Source organism: Triticum urartu, chromosome 7A (genome assembly GCF_056163025.1).
Source record: "Triticum urartu cultivar PI428250 chromosome 7A, HENAU_Tu73, whole genome shotgun sequence".
Taxonomy (NCBI): Eukaryota; Viridiplantae; Streptophyta; class Magnoliopsida; order Poales; family Poaceae; genus Triticum; species Triticum urartu.
In genome coordinates, this window is record NC_141879.1 from 223,422,469 (window position 1) to 223,442,354 (window position 19,886).

At 42.3% G+C, this 19,886-nt stretch overlaps 1 protein-coding gene across 2 annotated transcripts; it reads left to right on the forward strand.

The window, feature by feature from the left end:
- The first annotated feature begins 642 nt into the window (after nucleotides 1–642).
- LOC125520029 (uncharacterized) lies at nucleotides 643–17,673 on the forward strand. 2 transcript variants are annotated; one of them, XM_048684815.2, is made up of 14 exons: nucleotides 643–1,092; nucleotides 4,938–4,989; nucleotides 5,736–5,812; nucleotides 5,979–6,217; nucleotides 7,072–7,120; nucleotides 11,123–11,193; nucleotides 11,343–11,372; nucleotides 11,458–11,553; nucleotides 11,636–11,735; nucleotides 13,221–13,315; nucleotides 14,785–14,907; nucleotides 15,291–15,405; nucleotides 16,475–16,582; nucleotides 16,699–17,673. In XM_048684815.2, exons 1-14 carry the CDS (start codon nucleotides 670–672, stop codon nucleotides 17,377–17,379), a joined length of 2,259 nt encoding a protein of 752 aa, XP_048540772.2. In that variant the 5' UTR covers nucleotides 643–669; the 3' UTR covers nucleotides 17,380–17,673. The 2 variants fall into 2 exon arrangements, with proteins under 2 accessions (XP_048540772.2, XP_048540774.2); XM_048684817.2 differs by lacking the exon at nucleotides 5,736–5,812 and having other exon boundaries at nucleotides 5,983–6,217.
- The last annotated feature ends 2,213 nt before the right edge of the window (nucleotides 17,674–19,886 follow it).

Here is a 19,886-nt window from a genome sequence, read left to right on the forward strand (position 1 = left end):
GTATAATATGCTAAAATATATATGCTTAAGAACTTTATTTGATGTTTGTTACGCTAATCACGTCGAGGACCTAAAAACCAATCGTGTCCAACATATAAGAATAAAGACAATATTTGTGATTTGCTAAAAATATCTCATCAGTAATCCAAAAAATGTTACAGAGACAATATTGGGCTCCTTTGAATCAAATTGGTTTCATAGGAATTTTGTAGGATTACAATCCTTAGGGATATTTCCTATGTTGCTTGTTGGTTGTTTGATTCATAGAATTGATCCTATAGAAACTTGTACTAAGGATTCACTTGTACTACATTTTATAAAAATCCTTTGGTTTTACTATAATGCGATCAAACAAACAAGTAGATTGAGGTAAGCATGAGTTTTCAAAATTCTACTCTCTCCGTTCACTATTAAAGATGTTTTAACTTTTCTTCTAAATGAGATGTATGCAGACACATTTAATGTATTTATACACTTATTTGAGTCTGTACACTTTTGTAGAGACACATTTTATCTTATTTGTACACTTACTAAAATATTCAAAACACCTTCTGATGTTCCTATTCTGCGTTTTTACAATCCAGCGCATCAAAAGGCCATTACTGGGATATATGCTATATGCTCCGAGGCCGTCCTCCGTTTCTTTTTGCGAGAAGGCCCTCCTCCAATATGCCAGAGGCCCCGGCTGCCAGCCCCGTCGACTTCTCCGCCGCCTCCTCTTTCTCTTCCCCAACCCCAACTTCCCCTCGACCCCGCCCCCTCGGCGAGCCGCGCCGCGCCGCGGTGAATGCGATGGCCACGGCTTCGTCGGAGCCGCTCCCCAGCGGCGAGGAGGGGGACGAGGATGCGGGGGCGAGGATCGATGACGACCTTCGCGGCATGTCGGACCAGGCGCTGAAGGAGAGGTTCAAACGCCTACAGGACGGGCTCAACAAATTCCCCGGCGTCCTCCCGGACGGTGGGAAGAAGTACCGCCGCTCGCTCCGCGCCGTCCGCGGCGAGCTCGACCGCCGCACTCGCTTGGCCTCGGACTCGGCCTCTCTCCGGCCACGGCCGCGGCCACCGCGTCCGCAAGGCCGCCTAGGCGAGCCGGTAAAACTATTTTCCAGTTCTGTATTTATTCTCTTGGTGCGCGGCCGCGTGGATTAATATTTTGATCTTTGCCTTGGTTCCTCCGAATTTGGGATTTGGGATGGGTCTGCCTTGGGGTAGATTGGAGAGGCGGGGTAAAGCTTTAGGGTTCTCAAACTCCCGTTCCATAAAATGCCTGCAAGCCATAGGCATTTGTGCTTTTTTCTAAGGAACGGTAGGGGCACTGCCAAATTCTATAAGCAGGAGAAAAGGCACAGCCAAAACCTACTAGCCATGGTCACCAAAGGGCTACCCTTGCCATATCAAAGCACCAGGTCGTAGTATCTTCCTACTTGGCATAGGAAACAACTTGTATCGAGGCATAAGCAGAGTTAAAAACTTTGAGCATTCCTTTCCTTCCAAAGGTTCCAAAGGGTGAAAGTTTGATTTCATCTAAAGCTATTCGCTCCTTCTCAGTAACATATGCATGGGCCTTGTCCCACCAATCCTGAATGCGGTGGTTCCGCGGCTGTAGCACGAGCGAAGTCTGATTTTTAGCGGAAAGTCCAATAGAGAGGGCACCTAATGGCCGAAGCATATTACCATGACTCCATGAGAGCCGCATAAGGTGACCAACCTTGAGCAAACAGCTGATCAGAGGTGAAGATTTGCTTCTGGAAGGGCAGCCAAATGATAAATCTGCACTTATACAACAACAACAAAGCCTTTAGTCCCAAACAAGTTGGGGTAGGCTAGAGGTGAAACCCATAAGATCTTGCGACTAACTCATGGCTCTGGCACATGGATAGCAAGCTTCCACGCACCCCTGTCCATAGCTAGTTCTTTGGTGATACTCCAATCCTTCAGGTCTCTCTTAACGAACTCCTCCCATGTCAAATTCGGTCTACCCCGCCCTCTCTTGACATTCTCTGCATGCTTTAGCCGTCCGCTATGCACTGGAGCTTCTGGAGGCCTGCGCTGAATATGCCCAAACCATCCCAGACGATGTTGGACAAGCTTCTCTTCAATTGGTGCTACCCCAACTCTATCTCGATATCATCATTCCGGACTCGATCCTTCCTCGTGTGGCCACACATCCATCTCACATGCGCATCTCTGCCACACCTAACTGTTGAACATGTCGCCTTTTAGTCGGCCAGCGCTCAGCGTCATACAACATTGCGGGCCGCACCGCCATCCTGTAGAACTTGCCTTTTAGCTTTTGTGGCACTCTCTTGTCACAGAGAATGCCAGAAGCTTGGCGCCACTTCATCCATCCGGCTTTGATTCGATGGTTCACATCTTCATCAATACCCCCATCCTCCTGCAACATTGACCCCAAATATCGAAAGGTGTCCTTGTGAGGTACCACCTGCCCATCAAGGCTAACCTCCTCCTCCTCACACCTAGTAGTACCGAAACCGCACATCATGTACTCGGTTTTAGTTCTACTAAGCCTAAACCCTTTCGATTCCAAGGTTTGTCTCCATAACTCTAACTTCCTATTTACCCCCGTCCGACTATCGTCAACTAGCACCACATCATCCGCAAAGAGCATACACCATGGGATATCTTCTTGTATATCCCTTGTGACCTCATCCATCACCAAGGCAAAAAGATAAAGGCTCAAAGTTGACCCATGATGTAGTCCTATCTTAATCGGGAAGTCATCAGTGTCGCCATCACTTGTTCGAACACTTGTCACAACATTATCGTACATGTCCTTGATGAGGGTAATGTACTTTGTTGGGACTTTGTGTTTCTCCAAGGCCCACCACATGACATTCCACGGTATCTTATCATAGGCCTTCTCCAAGTCAATGATGTATCTCTCCATAAGTTGTCGTACCAAGAAAATGGCTTCCATGGTCGACCTCCCAGGCATGAAACCAAACTGATTTTTGGTCACGCTTGTCATTCTTCTTAAGCGGTGCTCAATGACTCTCCCATAGCTTCATTGTATGGCTCATCAGCTTAATTCCACGATAATTAGTACAACTCTGAACATCCCCCTTGTTCTTGAAGATTGGTACTAATATACTCCGTCTCCATTCTTCTGGCATCTTGCTTGCCCGAAAAATGAGGTTGAAAAGCTTGGTTAGCCATACTATCGCTATGTCCCCGAGACCTTTCCACACCTCAATGGGGATACAATCAGGGCCCATCGCCTTGCCTCCTTTTATCCTTTTTAAAGCCTCCTTGACCTCAGACTCCTGGATTCGCCGCACAAAACGCATGCTGGTCTCATCAAAGGAGTCGTCCAGTTCAATGGTAGAACTCTCATTCTCCCCATTGAACAGCTTGTCGAAGTACTCCCGCCATCTATGCTTAATCTCCTCATCCTTCACCAAGAGTTGGTCTGCTCCGTCCTTGATGCATTTGACTTGGCCAATGTCCCTCGTCTTCCTCTCTCGGATCTTGGCCATCTTATAGATGTCCCTTTCGCCTTCCTTCGTGCCTAACCGTTGGTAGAGGTCCTCATATGCCCGACCCCTTGCTTCACTGACAGCTTGCTTTGCGGCCTTCTTCGCCATCTTGTACTTCTCTATGTTGTCTGCACTCCTATCCAGGTATAGGCGTCTGAAGCAATCTTTCTTCTCTTTAATCGCCTTCTGGACATCATCATTCCACCACCTGGTATCCTTATCTTCGCTTCTCCTTCCCTTGGACACTCCAAACTCCTCCGAGGCCACCTTACGAATGCAAGTCGCCATCTTCATCCACACATTGTCCACATCCCCTCCTTCCTCCGAAGGGCCCTCCTTAATGACCCTCTCCTTTAACGCCTGAGCTACCTCCCCCTTGAGCTTCGGGAGCTAGTTGATGCAGCGGTGAGGAGAGGTGTTGATATCCCTTGTGTCCAAGAAACCAAATGGAGGGGACAGAAGGCGAAGGAGGTGGAGGATACCGGCTTCAAGCTGTGGTACACGGGGACGGCTGCAAACAGAAATGGCGTAGGCATCTTGATCAACAAGAGCCTCAAGTATGATGCACTTATGTTTCGACTTCTCCGTCAGCCCTCCAAACCGCATCCTGGTTGATGGGAGTTGAAGGACCCTTCGAACTTCACCCTATATGCTGAGCGAGAGGAGTAAACCTCATCAGCCGTCCACCTCCAAGTGATTTTGCGTGGGAAAACGGAGCGGGCAACGACATGGAAAAGATTAGTGATACACGAATTTATGCACCTGCTCCGCGTGCTGAAGCGGTGGTATGCTTCTGTGTTCACCAGTGGTAGAATTCCATGTTATCATCTTGCTTGTGTAAGGCGGTAGTTATTGAAAACAGAAAGTTTTTTTTTCATTTCTGTGGACAATGATAGTTCCTGTATTTTCTACCTGAAATTGAAATTAAAACCTCTCCTACCATCCGTTTTCTCTTTCTTTTTACCACAGACAGCGTTAATCTTTTAATCTGTTACTTTGGTGACAAAATAGCAGCAGCTTTCTGTCTTTCTTTCCATATGTTTAAACTTTCCCTAGAGTCAATCAGCGAATCATGGCCTGTCTCTGATTAAGGAGAATCTGTAAAAATTTAACAAGAATTGCCTCATGTGATATGTAAAGCGGGCTAACCATAGAGGGGTGTATTTGTGTTCTTTTATTTTTAATCCATTTTTTTAAAATTTTAATGCATTTGAAAGTTGGTTTTTGTGATATGCCAACTGAATAAAATTTCCACAAGTATAGAAGTGATATTCTTCTTCGGCTATGGTGGTTGCTGGTTCGCCAGTGACCACTGGTGTCGTTGGATGGGCCTTTGCGTGTCGATCGGCCGTCGCCACCTTGCTATGGTTGTGAATATGCACAGTAAGCGTTCTGAGCTGTATAGCACTCTAAGCCTAATCATGGAATGCTCCCTCGCAGGATGGCAATAGAGGTGAACGGATGATCCAGTCAAGTTGTGCAGAACCGTCTGGTATGTGATTGATTTACTGTTTTGACAATGTATCACATTTGAAACTTTCTGCACACTACCATCTCATGGAAAATCCATTTTTGGAATACTTGTTTTCATTACATCAATTTTTGTAGTTGGGTAATAATTCTAAATAGATATCGTGGACCTAAAATCCCTGCCTGCTTATATTTTTTAAATGCTCCATCTAATATTATTGCTTACTGCAGTGCTACAATGTTATTTTACCATGTTGGTATAACTTCTTTTGGGTCTTTTTCGTTTGTCCTCTTAAGAAAATTGCAAGTTACGTGCTGTACTTAATAAGCCATCTAGTACAACCTAAACCATGTGCCATATTGATCAAATGCACATGAATAATGATCTAAGTTAGTCACCTCAGTGCCATGCAATTTTTGTATTTTGCTATTGAAATTGATGAAATCAATAAATACTCTAGGTAAAGAAAATGTGCCCAAAGCTGGAGCTACTATTGTCAAAATGTGTTGTGCCCACAGCTATATCAAAAACCGAAATGAATGCGTTTTGAATTTACTCAGACTTTATATTGGTTTCACTATGTATAATTAGGTAAGCTACTGTCCGACTTGATTAAAAGATTGAACACCAGAAGGTCTGACTAGTCGTCATATCACATTTCCTAATAAACTCATAACATGTTGACCATTTTTCCAACATGAATTTCTGTTATACTCGTTATTAATTAATTTGCTGTTCAAAATTTTAATTTTCTTTACGACTTGTAGGTTTGTCTAGTAAATGCAATGAAAATCATGGAGTAACCAAATCTGATTTCCTTTCCGCATTTGAGGTGGATGATGAGGTAATTAATGTGTTGCATGGTAATTAATGAGTTCCGTGGGTTAGGCTTGCCTCGTATAATCCTTCCCCAGACTCCACCTGGTGTGGGAGCTTCTAGCACTGGGCCTGTGTCCTATGGTACTTAAATCTGTGTATTTTGTGCGAGTGTTGAATTTTCTGTACGTTAGGCAGGCATCGATGTGGAGATAACAAGTATATGCCCTGGCAAGACTAAAACACCAGTAGAAAATAAAGGGAAGTCGTATGAAGTGAGTGAATCTTGCAAAACCAATGCACAACCAATGCCTCCCAAAGTATTATGTATCGACAACTCAATCGACGTGGAAAATATGTCTTCTGACGATGACTTCAAGGATAACGGCGATATTAGGATACGTGAAAATGCTTCCACACCTTCTCGGAAAAGGTTAGTATGTACATGCTCTTCTGTTTCACTGTGTTAACCTGCACGTCCATTTGTTTTAATTGGTAATGATGTGTTGTTAACTAACTTTAAATAGTCATGGCTTGCTGCACATGGTGCATAAACCTATCAAAATTCTTATTCTTCATACGGGATAGTGATAGCTTCCATGGTAGATGTAAAAGGTTCTGTTAGATAACTTACTACTTTTAGTGAATACCAAACACACCGACTTGAAGATACTACTACCAGGAAATACAAAATTTATGATTTGAACTACAAGGGCTCTCGGTGTAGTTTTTAGGAGTACAGAGGAGTCAAACTTGTTTAATGTTTACATAACATCTGCCCAAGGAAAGCTAGGCAGTGTGCTTGAGTGGTCAATGCATGCTATTGGTTCAAGGAAGGCAGATTATTGCTCTCTTGTTCTCAGCTTTGTTATTATTTTCTGATCAATCAATTCATTGTTTGAATGTTGTTTTGTCCATCATTGTCAAATTCAAATACAATACATATTACTCAAAAGTACAAGGGCAAACTGACATGGAATGAAAAGGGATACACAGCAAATTAACAAGAGAACATGCGATTCTTCAAATACTCTGATTTAACTTCTGCAAGGATATTTCCAGTATTCATCAGTCATGTCCCTATGCATTCCCCAGTTACTTCATCTGTTGTGTAACATATCCGACTGTGATTATACCGCTGTCCTTGTTCAATTGTATTTTGCTGATCAATTGGTAGACCGCTGTATATATGACCACATCTCATGCATGCATGGTTGTGCTAATTTTTATTATCTATTATGTGAACTTTTCATCATTGTACTGAATCATGCAACCTACCTGTGCCAGGAAAGGAGATGACTCAGTTAACTTCTCAATGCGATTGAGACCAAGAAAGGTTTGTAAATACTTTTTAGTTTCTATGAATTTTACCATCATGACCGTCAGTGTGCTCTTTTTATGATGATTATTATTGAAGTATTAGGATTGACAGAGCCCCAGCTGCTCATGATTTTGGCAGTAGATACTAGAAAAGGGGTTTTGTTTTAAAATGACTCTCATACTGGTTAATAATACGGAAATATTACTAGAACTTAATATTCTGAGGAAAATCATTGAGTGTAATGCTAGCGTCACCTTTTTTCTCATGGGCCAATATTGGACCTTCAACCTGTGGCCCTCTACAGATATTTATAAGTATCATAACATCAACATGTGACCTTTCTGATGGGGTTGAGTCTCGTTGTATTAAGCACTTTAGACCGACAACCATGTTGTTGAGGTTCAGCTGCATATTATCCTCTGGTCCAATGCAAATACCCAATGTCGTTTCTAAGAGCACGCTGGTCAAACTGTCGGCATGACCATTAGTTTATATACTTCCCCCATTCCCAAATACATTGTCATGGTCTTCGCGATACAGCTTTGGCTGTCCAATCATAATACTCAAGTGTATGGAAGTATCTTTCTGTGACGATTCTATACTATTTCTGGTCAATGTATCTACTTTTGGCAATGGTTTCTAAAGCAATATTTATTTGTGAATGGAGGTAGTAGCTAATTTAGTTTGATCAGAAAAAAATTACGTAGTCATACTTGTGCACAAAATTACGTAAACGTAAGACAAAATTGACTGCTGTGTGCTACCTATGTAAACACAATGGCTGCCTTCATCAGTTCTGCTACATTTTTCCTCTGTACCATATGGCTCAGTATAGGCATTGTGTTGTCATATTATCCAGTTTTTCTTTGCCACTTGCTTAGTCTCTGTTCCTGGGTGGCGTTCAGGCGCGTAAGTGCCGATGGAGATTTTTTTTTCAAAGTTTATGCTACTTAATCCAAATGAGTGACACCTCCATTAACGCGGTGCACACTTACAGATTTTTGGTAGAGAATTCACCTGTAGTTGTAGGGTGGCAAATGTATCGGGTCATAATTACTAGCTTTGTGGTTTGTCTGGATCTGGGCTGCAGTTTCTCTGGTCGTGATGCACCACTTCCTAAAAATAAAATTTGTTTGGGGCTATACATCTTCAGTTACTGAAACCGTAATTGGTTTGCGAAATTATTAATTCTGATTTTCTACAGATCATATGAGTGGAAAGGACAGACACAATACAGTGTAATGCACGATAATGCAAACACATGCTCAAGTAGCCATTCAGGATCTTAATTCTTAAGATGAAAAAAAAGTATAGAAGACAAAAAAAGAGAAGATGTCCATGGCCACTTTGTGACATTTAATTCGGGAGCAGATATAGGATAGGAGTGGGAAAACCCGACATCTGAATGTATTTTACCAGATTGCGCTTGTACATAGTTAAGGCGATGGGCCCTGATTGTATCCCCATTGAGGTGTGGAAAGGCCTCGGGGACATAGCGATAGTATGGCTAACCAAGCTTTTCAACCTCATTTTTGGGGCAAACAAGATGCCAGAAGAATGGAGACGGAGTATATTAGTACCAATCTTCAAGAACAAGGGGGATGTTCAGAGTTGTACTAATTACCGTGGAATTAAGCTGATGAGCCATACAATGAAGCTATGGGAGAGAGTCATTGAGCACCGCTTAAGAAGAATGACAAGCGTGACCAAAAATCAGTTTGGTTTCATGCCTGGGAGGTCGACCATGGAAGCCATTTTCTTGGTACGACAACTTATGGAGAGATACAGGGAGCAAAAGAAGGACTTGCATATGGTGTTCATTGACTTGGAGAAGGCCTATGATAAGATACCGTGGAATGTCATGTGGTGGGCCTTGGAGAAACACAGTCCTAGCAAAGTACATTAGCCTCATCAGGACATGTACGATAATGTTGTGACAAGTGTTTGAACAAGTGATGTCGACACTAATGACTTCCGGATTAAGATAGGACTGCATCAGGGGTCAGCTTTGAGCCCTTATCTTTTTGCCTTGGTGATGAATGAGGTCACAAGGGATATACAAGGAGATATCCCATGGTGTATGCTCTTTGAGGATGATGTGGTGCTAGTTGATGATAGTCGGACGGGGTAAATAGGAAGTTAGAGTTATGGAGACAAACCTTGGAATTGAAAGGGTTTAGGCTTAGTAGAACTAAAACTGAGTACATGATGTGCGGTTTCAGTACTACTAGGTGTGAGGAGGAGGTTAGCCTTGATGGGCAGGTGGTACCTCAGAAGGACACCTTTCGATATTTGGGGTCAATGTTGCAGGAGGATGGGGGTATTGATGAAGATGTGAACCATCGAATCAAAGCCTGATGGATGAAGTGGCGCCAAGCTTCTGGCATTCTCTGTGACAAGAGAGTGCCACAAAAGCTAAAAGGCAAGTTCTACAGGACGGCGGTTCGACCCGCAATGTTGTATGGCGCTGAGTTTTGGCTGACTAAAAGGCGACATGTTCAACAGTTAGGTGCGGCGGAGATGCGTATGTTGAGATGGATGTGTGGCCACACATGGAAGGATCGAGTCCGGAATGATGATATACGAGATAGAGTTGGGGTAGCACCAATTGAAGAGAAGCTTGTCCAACATCGTCTGAGATGGTTTGGGCATATTCAGCGCAGGCCTCTAGAAGCTCCAGTGCATAGCGGACGGCTAAAGCGTGCGGAGAATGTCAAGAGAGGGAGGGGTGGACCGAATTTGACATGGGAGGAGTACGTTAAGAGAGACCTGAAGGATTGGAGTATCACCAAAGAACTAGCTATGGACAGGGGTGCATGGAAGCTTGCTATCCATGTGCCAGAGCCATGAGTTGGTCGCGAGATCTTATGGGTTTCACCTCTAGCCTACCCCAACTTGTTTGGGACTAAAGGCTTTGTTGTTGTTGTTGTTGTGCCTGTAAGCTTAAAATAAGGTAATTACTTGGTGCACTGTACTACATCTATAATCTTTTCGAAAGAAGTTCAATCTTCCAAGGACAAAGCGAATTGGTGTGACAGCTGCAGTATGCAGTTCTAAGTGTAAGCTGGATTTTGTTGCACTTTTGCGGATGGTGTACTACACTCATCTGGTACATCCATGAATTTTTCTGAAGGTTCTAGAGGCAGTAGTGTGCAATGTCTACATGTAAATGTTGGGGCAACAGGCATGGACCATGGCACGATTAAGCGAGGGGATCAAATGAAGATAACCGTCACCAGACGGTGGCCATCTCCATTTGATGCCGCCAGTAGAAAATAAAAAAAATACTGATCTACAGGAACAAGCAAAGTCAAATCACAGATCACCTTTATCAAAGAATTTTTTTTAAAAATATGGAGAGAAATCATCTCTGAAAATTAACCTGGTAGCTTTCTTGCGGCCATCTGAAAGAAAAATGTAAAAAGGGAGCTGCAAGAAGAAACTAGATGAATTAGATATCAATCCCAGCATGTGAGCTATTGTCTCCTACTATTGCTGACAAGACGCAGGGAAAGCTGTGTGTCATAGGGCCATGCCTAATAAAAAACATACTTTCCTTCTGGAGTGATGGTAGTATCTGGGTATGCGTAGTAGCTAGGAGGAACTAGGAAGTCATAATTTTGAACCATGATGTGCGTGGCAGTTGTTAATGAGAGGATCATGATTTTCGGGGGAGTGCCAGAAAATAAGAAAGAAAGAGCGACTGTTTTCAGTACTAGCAAATGATTAGGATTGGTCTTCAGTTAGATGTTAGGTCTGCTATCCTGCAATTACAACAACTTTCTTTTTGGCAGTAGTGATTACAACAACCTAATACAATTTAAGTGCTTTTACTTCTCTTTTTGGGGTTATTCTTGATTATTTTCTTAGTGAATCATACTGTAACCAGCTAACCATTAGTAAATATCTGTCCGTGTCAGCTTCTACAAAGAGTAAACTAAGCAAGTTATGATTTGCTTGCAACTATGACGAGGTAACTCTTCTGACAAGTTTGGTCTGATTTTTGCACCCGTTCAGGCTCAAGAGGTGGTTCTACTCGATGCAGATGCACACCATTCAGAATCTGCAGAGAAGCCAACCACTAAACGGTAATAATTTGTCAATTTCCCATGTGTGCTCCGATCCTGGGGACAGCGCAATTTGTGTGGTCAACCTGAGACTTGCTATATGAAATATAATAATATTATGTATGTTTAAAGTTTTTGAGATTATTAACTCAATTCTGATACTTCATTAGGGATGCAATGAAGATATATTATCCTTCAAGGTTAGCATTTGAATTCTTTAAAACCCACCGAGCTTAATGTTTTTGTGCATAGTTGATGATTATTTTCTTTTTGCCTTGCCGGCAGCGAACACTCAAATTCTATTGAGCTTTCTCATGATGACATAAAATGCCTTGAGCCTGAATCGTTACTTTCCTCAACTATAATGAACTTCTACATTATGTAAGTATCGTTCTTTAGTTTCTAGATTCCTCATTCATTTCCTTTCTCGTAACAGTTGAAGTCATAACTATACATCTTGTAGGTACCTGCAAGGACCAATGTCGTCGATTAGTACACAAAGAGGCAAGTATCACATTTTCAATACATACTTCTTCAAGAAACTTGAAGCCCTAAAATCAAAGGTAACTCTGCAGTAATTTCTAAATTGGATTGTCTTTACTGGCTCAGTATTCTATACTTTGATTGCTACAGTTGCTATGTTCTATTCTAGTACATAACTGTCACGACCTAGGTTACAAAGGGGTAGGCCATGGCTGGCGTGACAATAACCCATACTGGGTTTGCAAGCTGAGCACCTAGAAGGCTAGAACAACGAATATGCTTGATGCTTCTCTTGGACAAGTGTGATATGTTGTAGAATAAGAAATAATTTTCTTATGGAAATGGCAGACTGCTGTGCATTTGATCAAGGAAATAATGCTTCTCATCCGTGCAGTGCCACACAAAAGATCCAATTTTTTCATTCTTATTCACTGCCCATTTAGGCACAGGAAAGGCTGTGATGTCTAAGAATATGAAAAATCTTTGTCTTATTTTAAGGCTTATTGAGTATTAGGTTCTTTGTTGCCCCTTGTCTGAGTGCAGCATGTCATGAACAGAGCTTTTTGGACTGTACTGTCCGTGCAAATATATAGTACAACTTTACAAGGATGAAAGCACATACATAAACCTCAGCCCAAGAAGTGTAGAGTGAGGGAGGGGAGCAGCAGCAGCAGCAGCTATCATGTGCACACATCAGCAGTAGCACAAATCAGAACATCTCGCTTCTCCTAACGGCAGAGCAGCAAGGAAACAATCTCGGGCATCCTCTTCTCAACCAAACAGCAAACCAGCGACATGCAAATAGTCAACATCATGCGTAGTCCCAAGGAAACAGGAATGCATCCAGAAAGCGGCCCAGACCAGCATGCGGACAGCATCGACCAAAGATGTGGCTCGTTGGCAGGGGCTGATGAAAAAAGGAACTGGCGGCAGCAACAAGCATATCTAATTAAACAGCCAATTGGTCTTATTATCTAAACCAATAAACTGCAAGCTGAAAGTTAACAATGCCATTTTATCTGACTGAACACCATCGACCAGAGACGTGGCTTGTTTGCAGTGGCTGATGGAAACAGGAACTGGTGGTGCTAAGAAACATATCTAATTAAACAACCAGTTGGTCTTATTATCTAAATTGGTAAACTGCAAGCTGAAAGTTAACAATGCCATTTTATCTGACTGGATGGTTGCTTAGGCCTTTGCGTAGCATATGGCCATAAGCCGCATGTCGTATCAGCATGAGTAGCAACTTGGTAGATTTAGGAAAACTAGTGTGACCTGGTTGGTGTTTAAATTTACAAGGCATGTATCCACACAGCGGAAGGTACATGAATTTTCACAAGGCATGTACCTACACAGCGGAAGGTACATGAAATATAAAAAGGGTAATTTTTTTTTTGCATTTGGGTTTTACTATTAATCTTTTATCCGTTGGGTAAATACACTGAGGATGTGCGTTTGTAAGTACCTTTTTCATAGTAAATTGAAGATTTGATGTTTATCTCAGCTATAAACATGTGGTCATGTCTTATATTTTCAACTCATTTTGCTTTCTTATTGTGAAGGCAGACAAGCCTTCTTACTTCTTAAACCTGAGAAGATGGTGGAAAGGCATAGATATATTTCAAAAGCCATATATATTATTTCCTGTGCATGCAGAGTAAGCAATTTTGTCGTCTCTTTTCCTAAGATACATTACTTTATATTGATATTGCTATTTACTTGTAGGGTTATACATGTTTTATAGAACTTCACCGCATGTGTATTTTTGATAAAATGCAATTGAGTTTGAAGGTGGAAATTTACATGTTTATAGAACATTGTATAGATTGTATCTTTTGAGATTCCTATAACTTCTACTCATGGTTTCCACATTTTTTTTACCGTAAGGATGATTTCTACGGATATTTCGTTGTATCTCAGCAACCGTCGCTACCAGTTAGCATTTTGAAAATACATTCCTGGCTGGTGATTCTCTGTCCATGACAAACCAGGATATTATTTCTCAGAGATTCTGAGGCAGAGTTATAAAAACTGATAAAATCTGGTTCCTGTATAACAAACCAAATGCTGGATATGGTGTATTTGCAGATTTGACAATGGATTAATGTCAGTTTTAGCTTATATCATAATTAGCTACTCCCTCTGATTCAAATTAATTGTCGCAGCTTTAGTACAACTTTGTACCAAAGTTGTACTAAAGCTGTCACAATTAATATGGATCGGAGGGAGTATAACATATTGTGCTCGGAGATTGAGCAATTCCGCAAGATTACTGGTGATATTTACCAAGTCATATCTTTATGAGGAAATCTGGGAGCTGGCTTGTTTCCGTTTCTAGCAAAATTGTGGGGACTACTGGAACCCTGGTCATAATGAAGTACTCCCTCCGTCCGGAAATACTTATCATCAAAATGAATGGAAGGGGATGTATCTAGACGTATATTAGTTCTAGATACATCCCTTTTTATCCGTTTTGATGACAAGTATTTTCGGATGGAGGGAGTAGATGCTATTGTGCTTGTTTTTTAGTATAAAAACGAGGCCAACAGGGGGAGGAGCCCCCCCGCCTTTTTAATTAAGAAAAGGGTGCGAGACATACATTTGAACTCATGGGTTCGAACCCGCGCCGGCGTGGAGACCACTGCGCTCCAACCACCGGGCCAAGAGCTCATCCATGCTTTTTTTTTTAGTTTCAGTTGATACTTGCAGACTTAAGAGTGGATGTTTATAGAGAATAAGGTGCACACGTATTTCAAAATTAAACTTTGACCATAAATTAGACCAACCAAATCTGAGTATGTACAAAAATTATCTCGTTGAATTCGTATTCGGAAGAAGTTTTCAGTGATATAATTTTTAAGTCACGACATAATATATTTTTAAGTTGGATTTTGGGATGCGTGCGCGCCTTATTCATCAGAATAGAGGGGATATATATTTGTTGTAAATACTAGGAGGGAGCTGTCTGTAAAAGGTAACTCCTGTGTTGCCTGACTGGATTCAAAACTTTACTGCAACATGACCCGATCATTGATGCATATTTTTACCACATATGCTAGACTTATGCGTTACTTCAATATTCTGTTAAAAGGCTCAGGATGTTTTGTTTTTGTTCCAAATGTTCAGTACTCATTGGAGCCTGGTGATTATATGCATGCCAGCAAAGGAAGATCAATCAGGCCCCATTATACTTCATTTGGATTCACTTAATTTCCATAACAGCAGATTGATTTTCAGTGTTGTTGAGAGGTAAATAATCTTGAAAGTAAAAAAAGTTGATGAGTTGTACTGCTTTGTTTTGGCGTTTGGCTTTTATTTCTGCAACATAACGACACAAATGGGATACATGCTTCTACTTTGTTTCCTCTATTCTTTTCATGCAATAGACCCAAAGTGGTCGGCCTCTTCCCCGGACCCTGCGTAAGCGGGAGCTACATGCCGGGCTGCCCTTCTATTAAAGTCTCATTTATTTCGTACATTTTTGCATTTAGAAGTACATCTTCTGGAACGTAGACACTATTATTTTGGCATACCATTATTTTTCTTGTCTAGGTGTCAAAATTTCATGATATCCTCAGTGTTCTGCTGTATTATTTTCATTCTAGTTTAAAATGATGTATGTTCATTTGCAGATTCTTAAAACAAGAATGGAATTACCTGAAGGAAAATGGGTCTTTAGCAGAATGTCCTATACGAGAAACAGTGTGGAAGAAACTTCCTCGTAAAATTGAGAAGAAACCAATTGCGGTAACTTAAGATCTTTTTATGAAATGCATGTACTGAGATGTGTGCTTTGAGGTTAGCTTTAGCTGATAGAATGTACCTATTGCAGCATCCAACAGTTTGTGCATCACTATGTCCATTTCGAATCTGAATAACAAAACCGTTATTAGATTCAGTCACTCAAGAAAATAGCATCGGACCCACCTGTGCTTTTCATTTGCGTATTGACAACCTCTTGGAATTCTCGTTGCAGTTCATACTACTGAGTAATTTTTTAATAGCATGTATTGTGGTTGAGAAGGTATTATTTTGGCATTCCTTTCTTAAGCCTCCACGTCATCTAGAGACTAGAGATGGCAATAAAAGCATGCTATAGAATTTACCTCTTAGTATTATCTCTTCCAATTATTACTCCCTCCGTTTCTTTTTAGTTTGCATATAAGATTTGGTCAAAGTCAAACTTTGTAAAGTTTGACTAGCTTTGTAGGAAAAGATATCAACATTCATACTATCAAATCAATATTATTAGATGCATGATGAAATTAATTTTCATAACATATAACTTTTGTATTGTAGATGTTGATATTTTTTTCTATAAACTTAGTCAAACTTTACAAAGTTTGACTTTGACCAAATCTTATTTGCAGACTAAAAAGAAACGGAGGGAGTATTTGCATGCCTCTATAATTATGTGGTGATTAATATTCAGTAAAAAGCATGCGACTACTAGATGACATCTGGATACAATGGAGAAAAGCATCATAGGCATGAAAATATCATCTCTTAGATAAGAGAAGGCACACTCTTCCTTTAATTTCTCTCTCTTCCAACTCAGCATGCCGACATCGTCCCATTGTGCATCCCCTAAGATATTGTCAAATACAGGCTGTAAATTGCTAAGTGCATGTATGCAGTGATTTGTGAGTTCAGGATATTGTCAAAACGAAATTATGGGTGGGCATCCAGATTTCTTATAAGTGGACGCCCATAGTTGATTACATATGACGCTGTTATATCGTCTGCACTATAGATGGTGTATTTGTCTCTCCATGCTGTGATCTTGTAGCTCTTACACTCTTAATTTTTTTTCCAGGTTCCCCAGCAGGAAAATGAATTTGACTGTGGCCTCTTTGTTCTGTACTATATGCAGCGGTTCATCGAGGAGGCACCTGAAAGGCTTCACAAAAAAGACCTTTCTATGGTGAGCCACTATCTGTTAGTGTCTTGACCATTCTATGTTCGGTGTGTTTGACTGCTTTCAGAACACTGAACTGCACGCGGATATTCCTTGCTCATTTTTTCTCTAATTTATGTTAGTTTGGCAAAACATGGTTTCAACCTGAAGAGGCTTCTGCATTGCGAAAGAAAATGAAGACCCTGCTTCATCAGTTGTTTGAGGAAGCGGATCCCAGTAACGACAGTACAACGGAGCAGACAGCGTGTCAGTCGCTTTTGGAAGTTAAGCCTGCAAACAACGTGATGGAGCTGGCAACGTCAGAACACCCTTTGGGAGTCAGTTCAGCTGAGGTGATACCAACGTCAGAACACCTGCTGGAAGTCGGTTCTGCTGAGATGACACCAATGTCTGAACACCCTTTGCAAGTCAGTTCTGCTGAGATGTCACCAACGCAAGAACATCCTTTGGTGGGCAGTTCTGGTGAGATGGTACCAGCGCAAGAACATCCTTTGGTGGGCAGTTTGGCTGAGATGGAACCAACACAAGGACATCCTTTGGTGGGCAATTCGGCTGAGATGGAACCAAAGCCTTTGGTGGGCAGTTCGGCTGAGATGGCACCAACGCAAGAACATACCTTTGTGGGCAGTTCGGCTGAGATGGCACCAACGCAAGAACATCCTTTGGTGCGCAGTTCGGCCGAGATGGAACCAACGCAAGAACATCCCATGGTGGGCAGTTCGGCCGAGATTACGTCGCAGAAACCTTTGGAAGGTACTTCGACCCGACCAACTAGTTTTGAGCACCCTTTGGAATGCAGCTGATTGATGTTACCACCTTTGGAGTGACTTACGTTACCCGTAGAAACCGAAACCGGCTCGGAATTGTATTATAGATGGGAAGGTGTTGTAGCCTGCATCTGTAGGCGACTTTGAGGGAGGGGGGTGGTGTTGCATGACTGAACGTTGCAGTTAATGTATCCGCGGGAACTTCCGTGTATATAAAATATCAGTAGGAGAACTGGTGGGTGTACGAGTCGCTCAGGGTGGACTTCATCTGTTCTTTAGTTATTTATAGGCTAGGCTGGAAGAGGTCAATAAAATCTCAGGCTTTGATTAGACGATGTTGCACAAGCCGGTTGGCGAGTTGCCTCCTGAAGCCTTAAAAGAGTTGATCTACACGGTTGCTCCTAGTCCATGGCTGCAGTAGGACTAGTTACAAGGCAACACGCTCGCCTGCTCGTCTCCTCCCTCAACCAGTTTGATCCAACACGACCAAGAATACACCGGCGATTCGCCTCCTCCCAGCCATTCGTGCCGACTGATGTGGCGAGGTGAGTTGAGGTTAATTGGATTTGGGGATTTTAATCAGTGGCCACGCACGCACACAAATTTGTGGCATAAGAATTCACTCCTCAGATTTGGGGATTTTAATATCGGTTTGTAATCTGTAGGGATATAGAAAATCGATGATTCCATTGTTTCGAGCAGCTTCAATGAAGAAAACCCGACCTCCGCTCAGTTAGTTCAATCATTTCATATCAACGGATTTCAGTCTTAAGTTATCAAATTTTCAGACATGAGGTGATTTTTGGTTCCTAGAGCAAGAATTCAGAGAGGGACCAAAAATCTCTATAAGCACTCTCCATTATTGGTTCCTATAAGCACTCTCCATTTCTGGCTCAGCATCTGGTGGTATATTTCCTCGGATGGATTGGTTAACGAGTGCGTGTGAGGCAGCGGGGTTTGGTACAGGTCCGAGGTTCGACCCCCCGGAGAAACTGCCGAATCAAGAGGCCAGATATATACGGGTTTGGTATATGAGTGTTCTGAGATCGGGCTGAATTGGGGAAAATAGCATACGAGATCAGCCACATCCCGACTGCTAGATAAGCTCACTCTTGGGTTCTAATGAGCACAAATCACCGTCCAACGCGTCAACCCAAACAGATGAACATTTGCCTTTTATCCGCGAGCGACCCATTTTAGGCCCAAATTTGAGTCGGCTTTGCGCCGGCGCGGAAACGAAGCAGACGCGCACGATCCCCCCCTCTCCCGCGCGCGCTATTGTCTATAGTGGCGGTTGGACGCTACGTAGGCCGCGGCCCGCACCTACCAACCTCCCCAACAGCTTGCCGCACCCGACGATTGCTCTTGCCAGTGTTCGTGGTCTGTTTTTGCCGCCGTCGTGGTACCCCCATGACCACGCCACCTCCACCGCCGTCGCAACACTGCAAGTTCGGCGTCCTCGCTCACCGGTCGTCTCCAAGCCGACGGGCCTGCTGGCTCGTTTGGGAGAGACGCTGAGCTCTTCACCGGTCGGCTTCTAGCTCCACGCCCGCAAGGTGTTCGACGTTTCGCCCGCATGGTACAAATGATAGTGATGATGAGTACTTTTTCAACAACTTCATTTGCGATTTGGATGATTCGTCGTCCGACGATGAGGACATTGTGGTTGCGTCTTTGGTCGTCCATGACCACATTAGTAGGCAGCGACTGATGTTTAGGGGGTCGATCCCAGGGCATACTCCGGCGTTGAATTGCAACAGAAAGAGCGGCCATTGCCTACTCTGGAAGGATTACTTCGAGTCCGCTGAGCCACTCTTCAAAGATAACCTATTCCGGTGCCGCTTCTGGACGGCTAGACATGTGTTCAATCGTATTCGGGAGGGGGGTTGTGGCTTATGATAATTATTTTGAATGCAAGGAGGATGCCCTGAGAAAGGTTGGTTTCTCCTCTTATCAGAAATGCACCGCATCTTTTGTGGACACTTTCATTTTTTCTAAAAATTTGACCAAAAAAAGTCATGAATATGTATTTTTCCTGTAGTTTTTAATCTGTTTGAAAAAAGTTTTAAACTTTCCCAGAATGATCAGCATGGTAGTGTTCACTCTAGAGAATCTTCTCAATTTTTCCTGGGCACTTTCATTTTTTGGGTCAAAATTTGATCAAAAAGGTCTTGAATTGCATTTTCCTTCTATTTTTAATCTGCTTGACAAAAAGTTTTTTTTCACAAAATGAACAGCGTGGTAGTGTTCATTTTACACAAGTTTTTTTATTTTTCAGGGCACTTTTTTTGGACAAAAAAGTGGGCTGGTGATGTGGCAGCTGATGTGGATGCTGACTGGATGGGTCAACTGGTCAAAGCCAATCAAAAAGGCCAGAAATCGGTTTGAGAAGAGTCGGGGTTGAAAGTTGAGGGTAGTAACTTAACCGGTTGTTTCTTAGACATTCATGTCAATTCAGGGTTGCTCTTTTTTTCCCCGCAAAAAAAAGGGTTGATCGTTTTTATTTGTATTAGTGTTGGTGCTACGTTCTGCAAACCATGTTT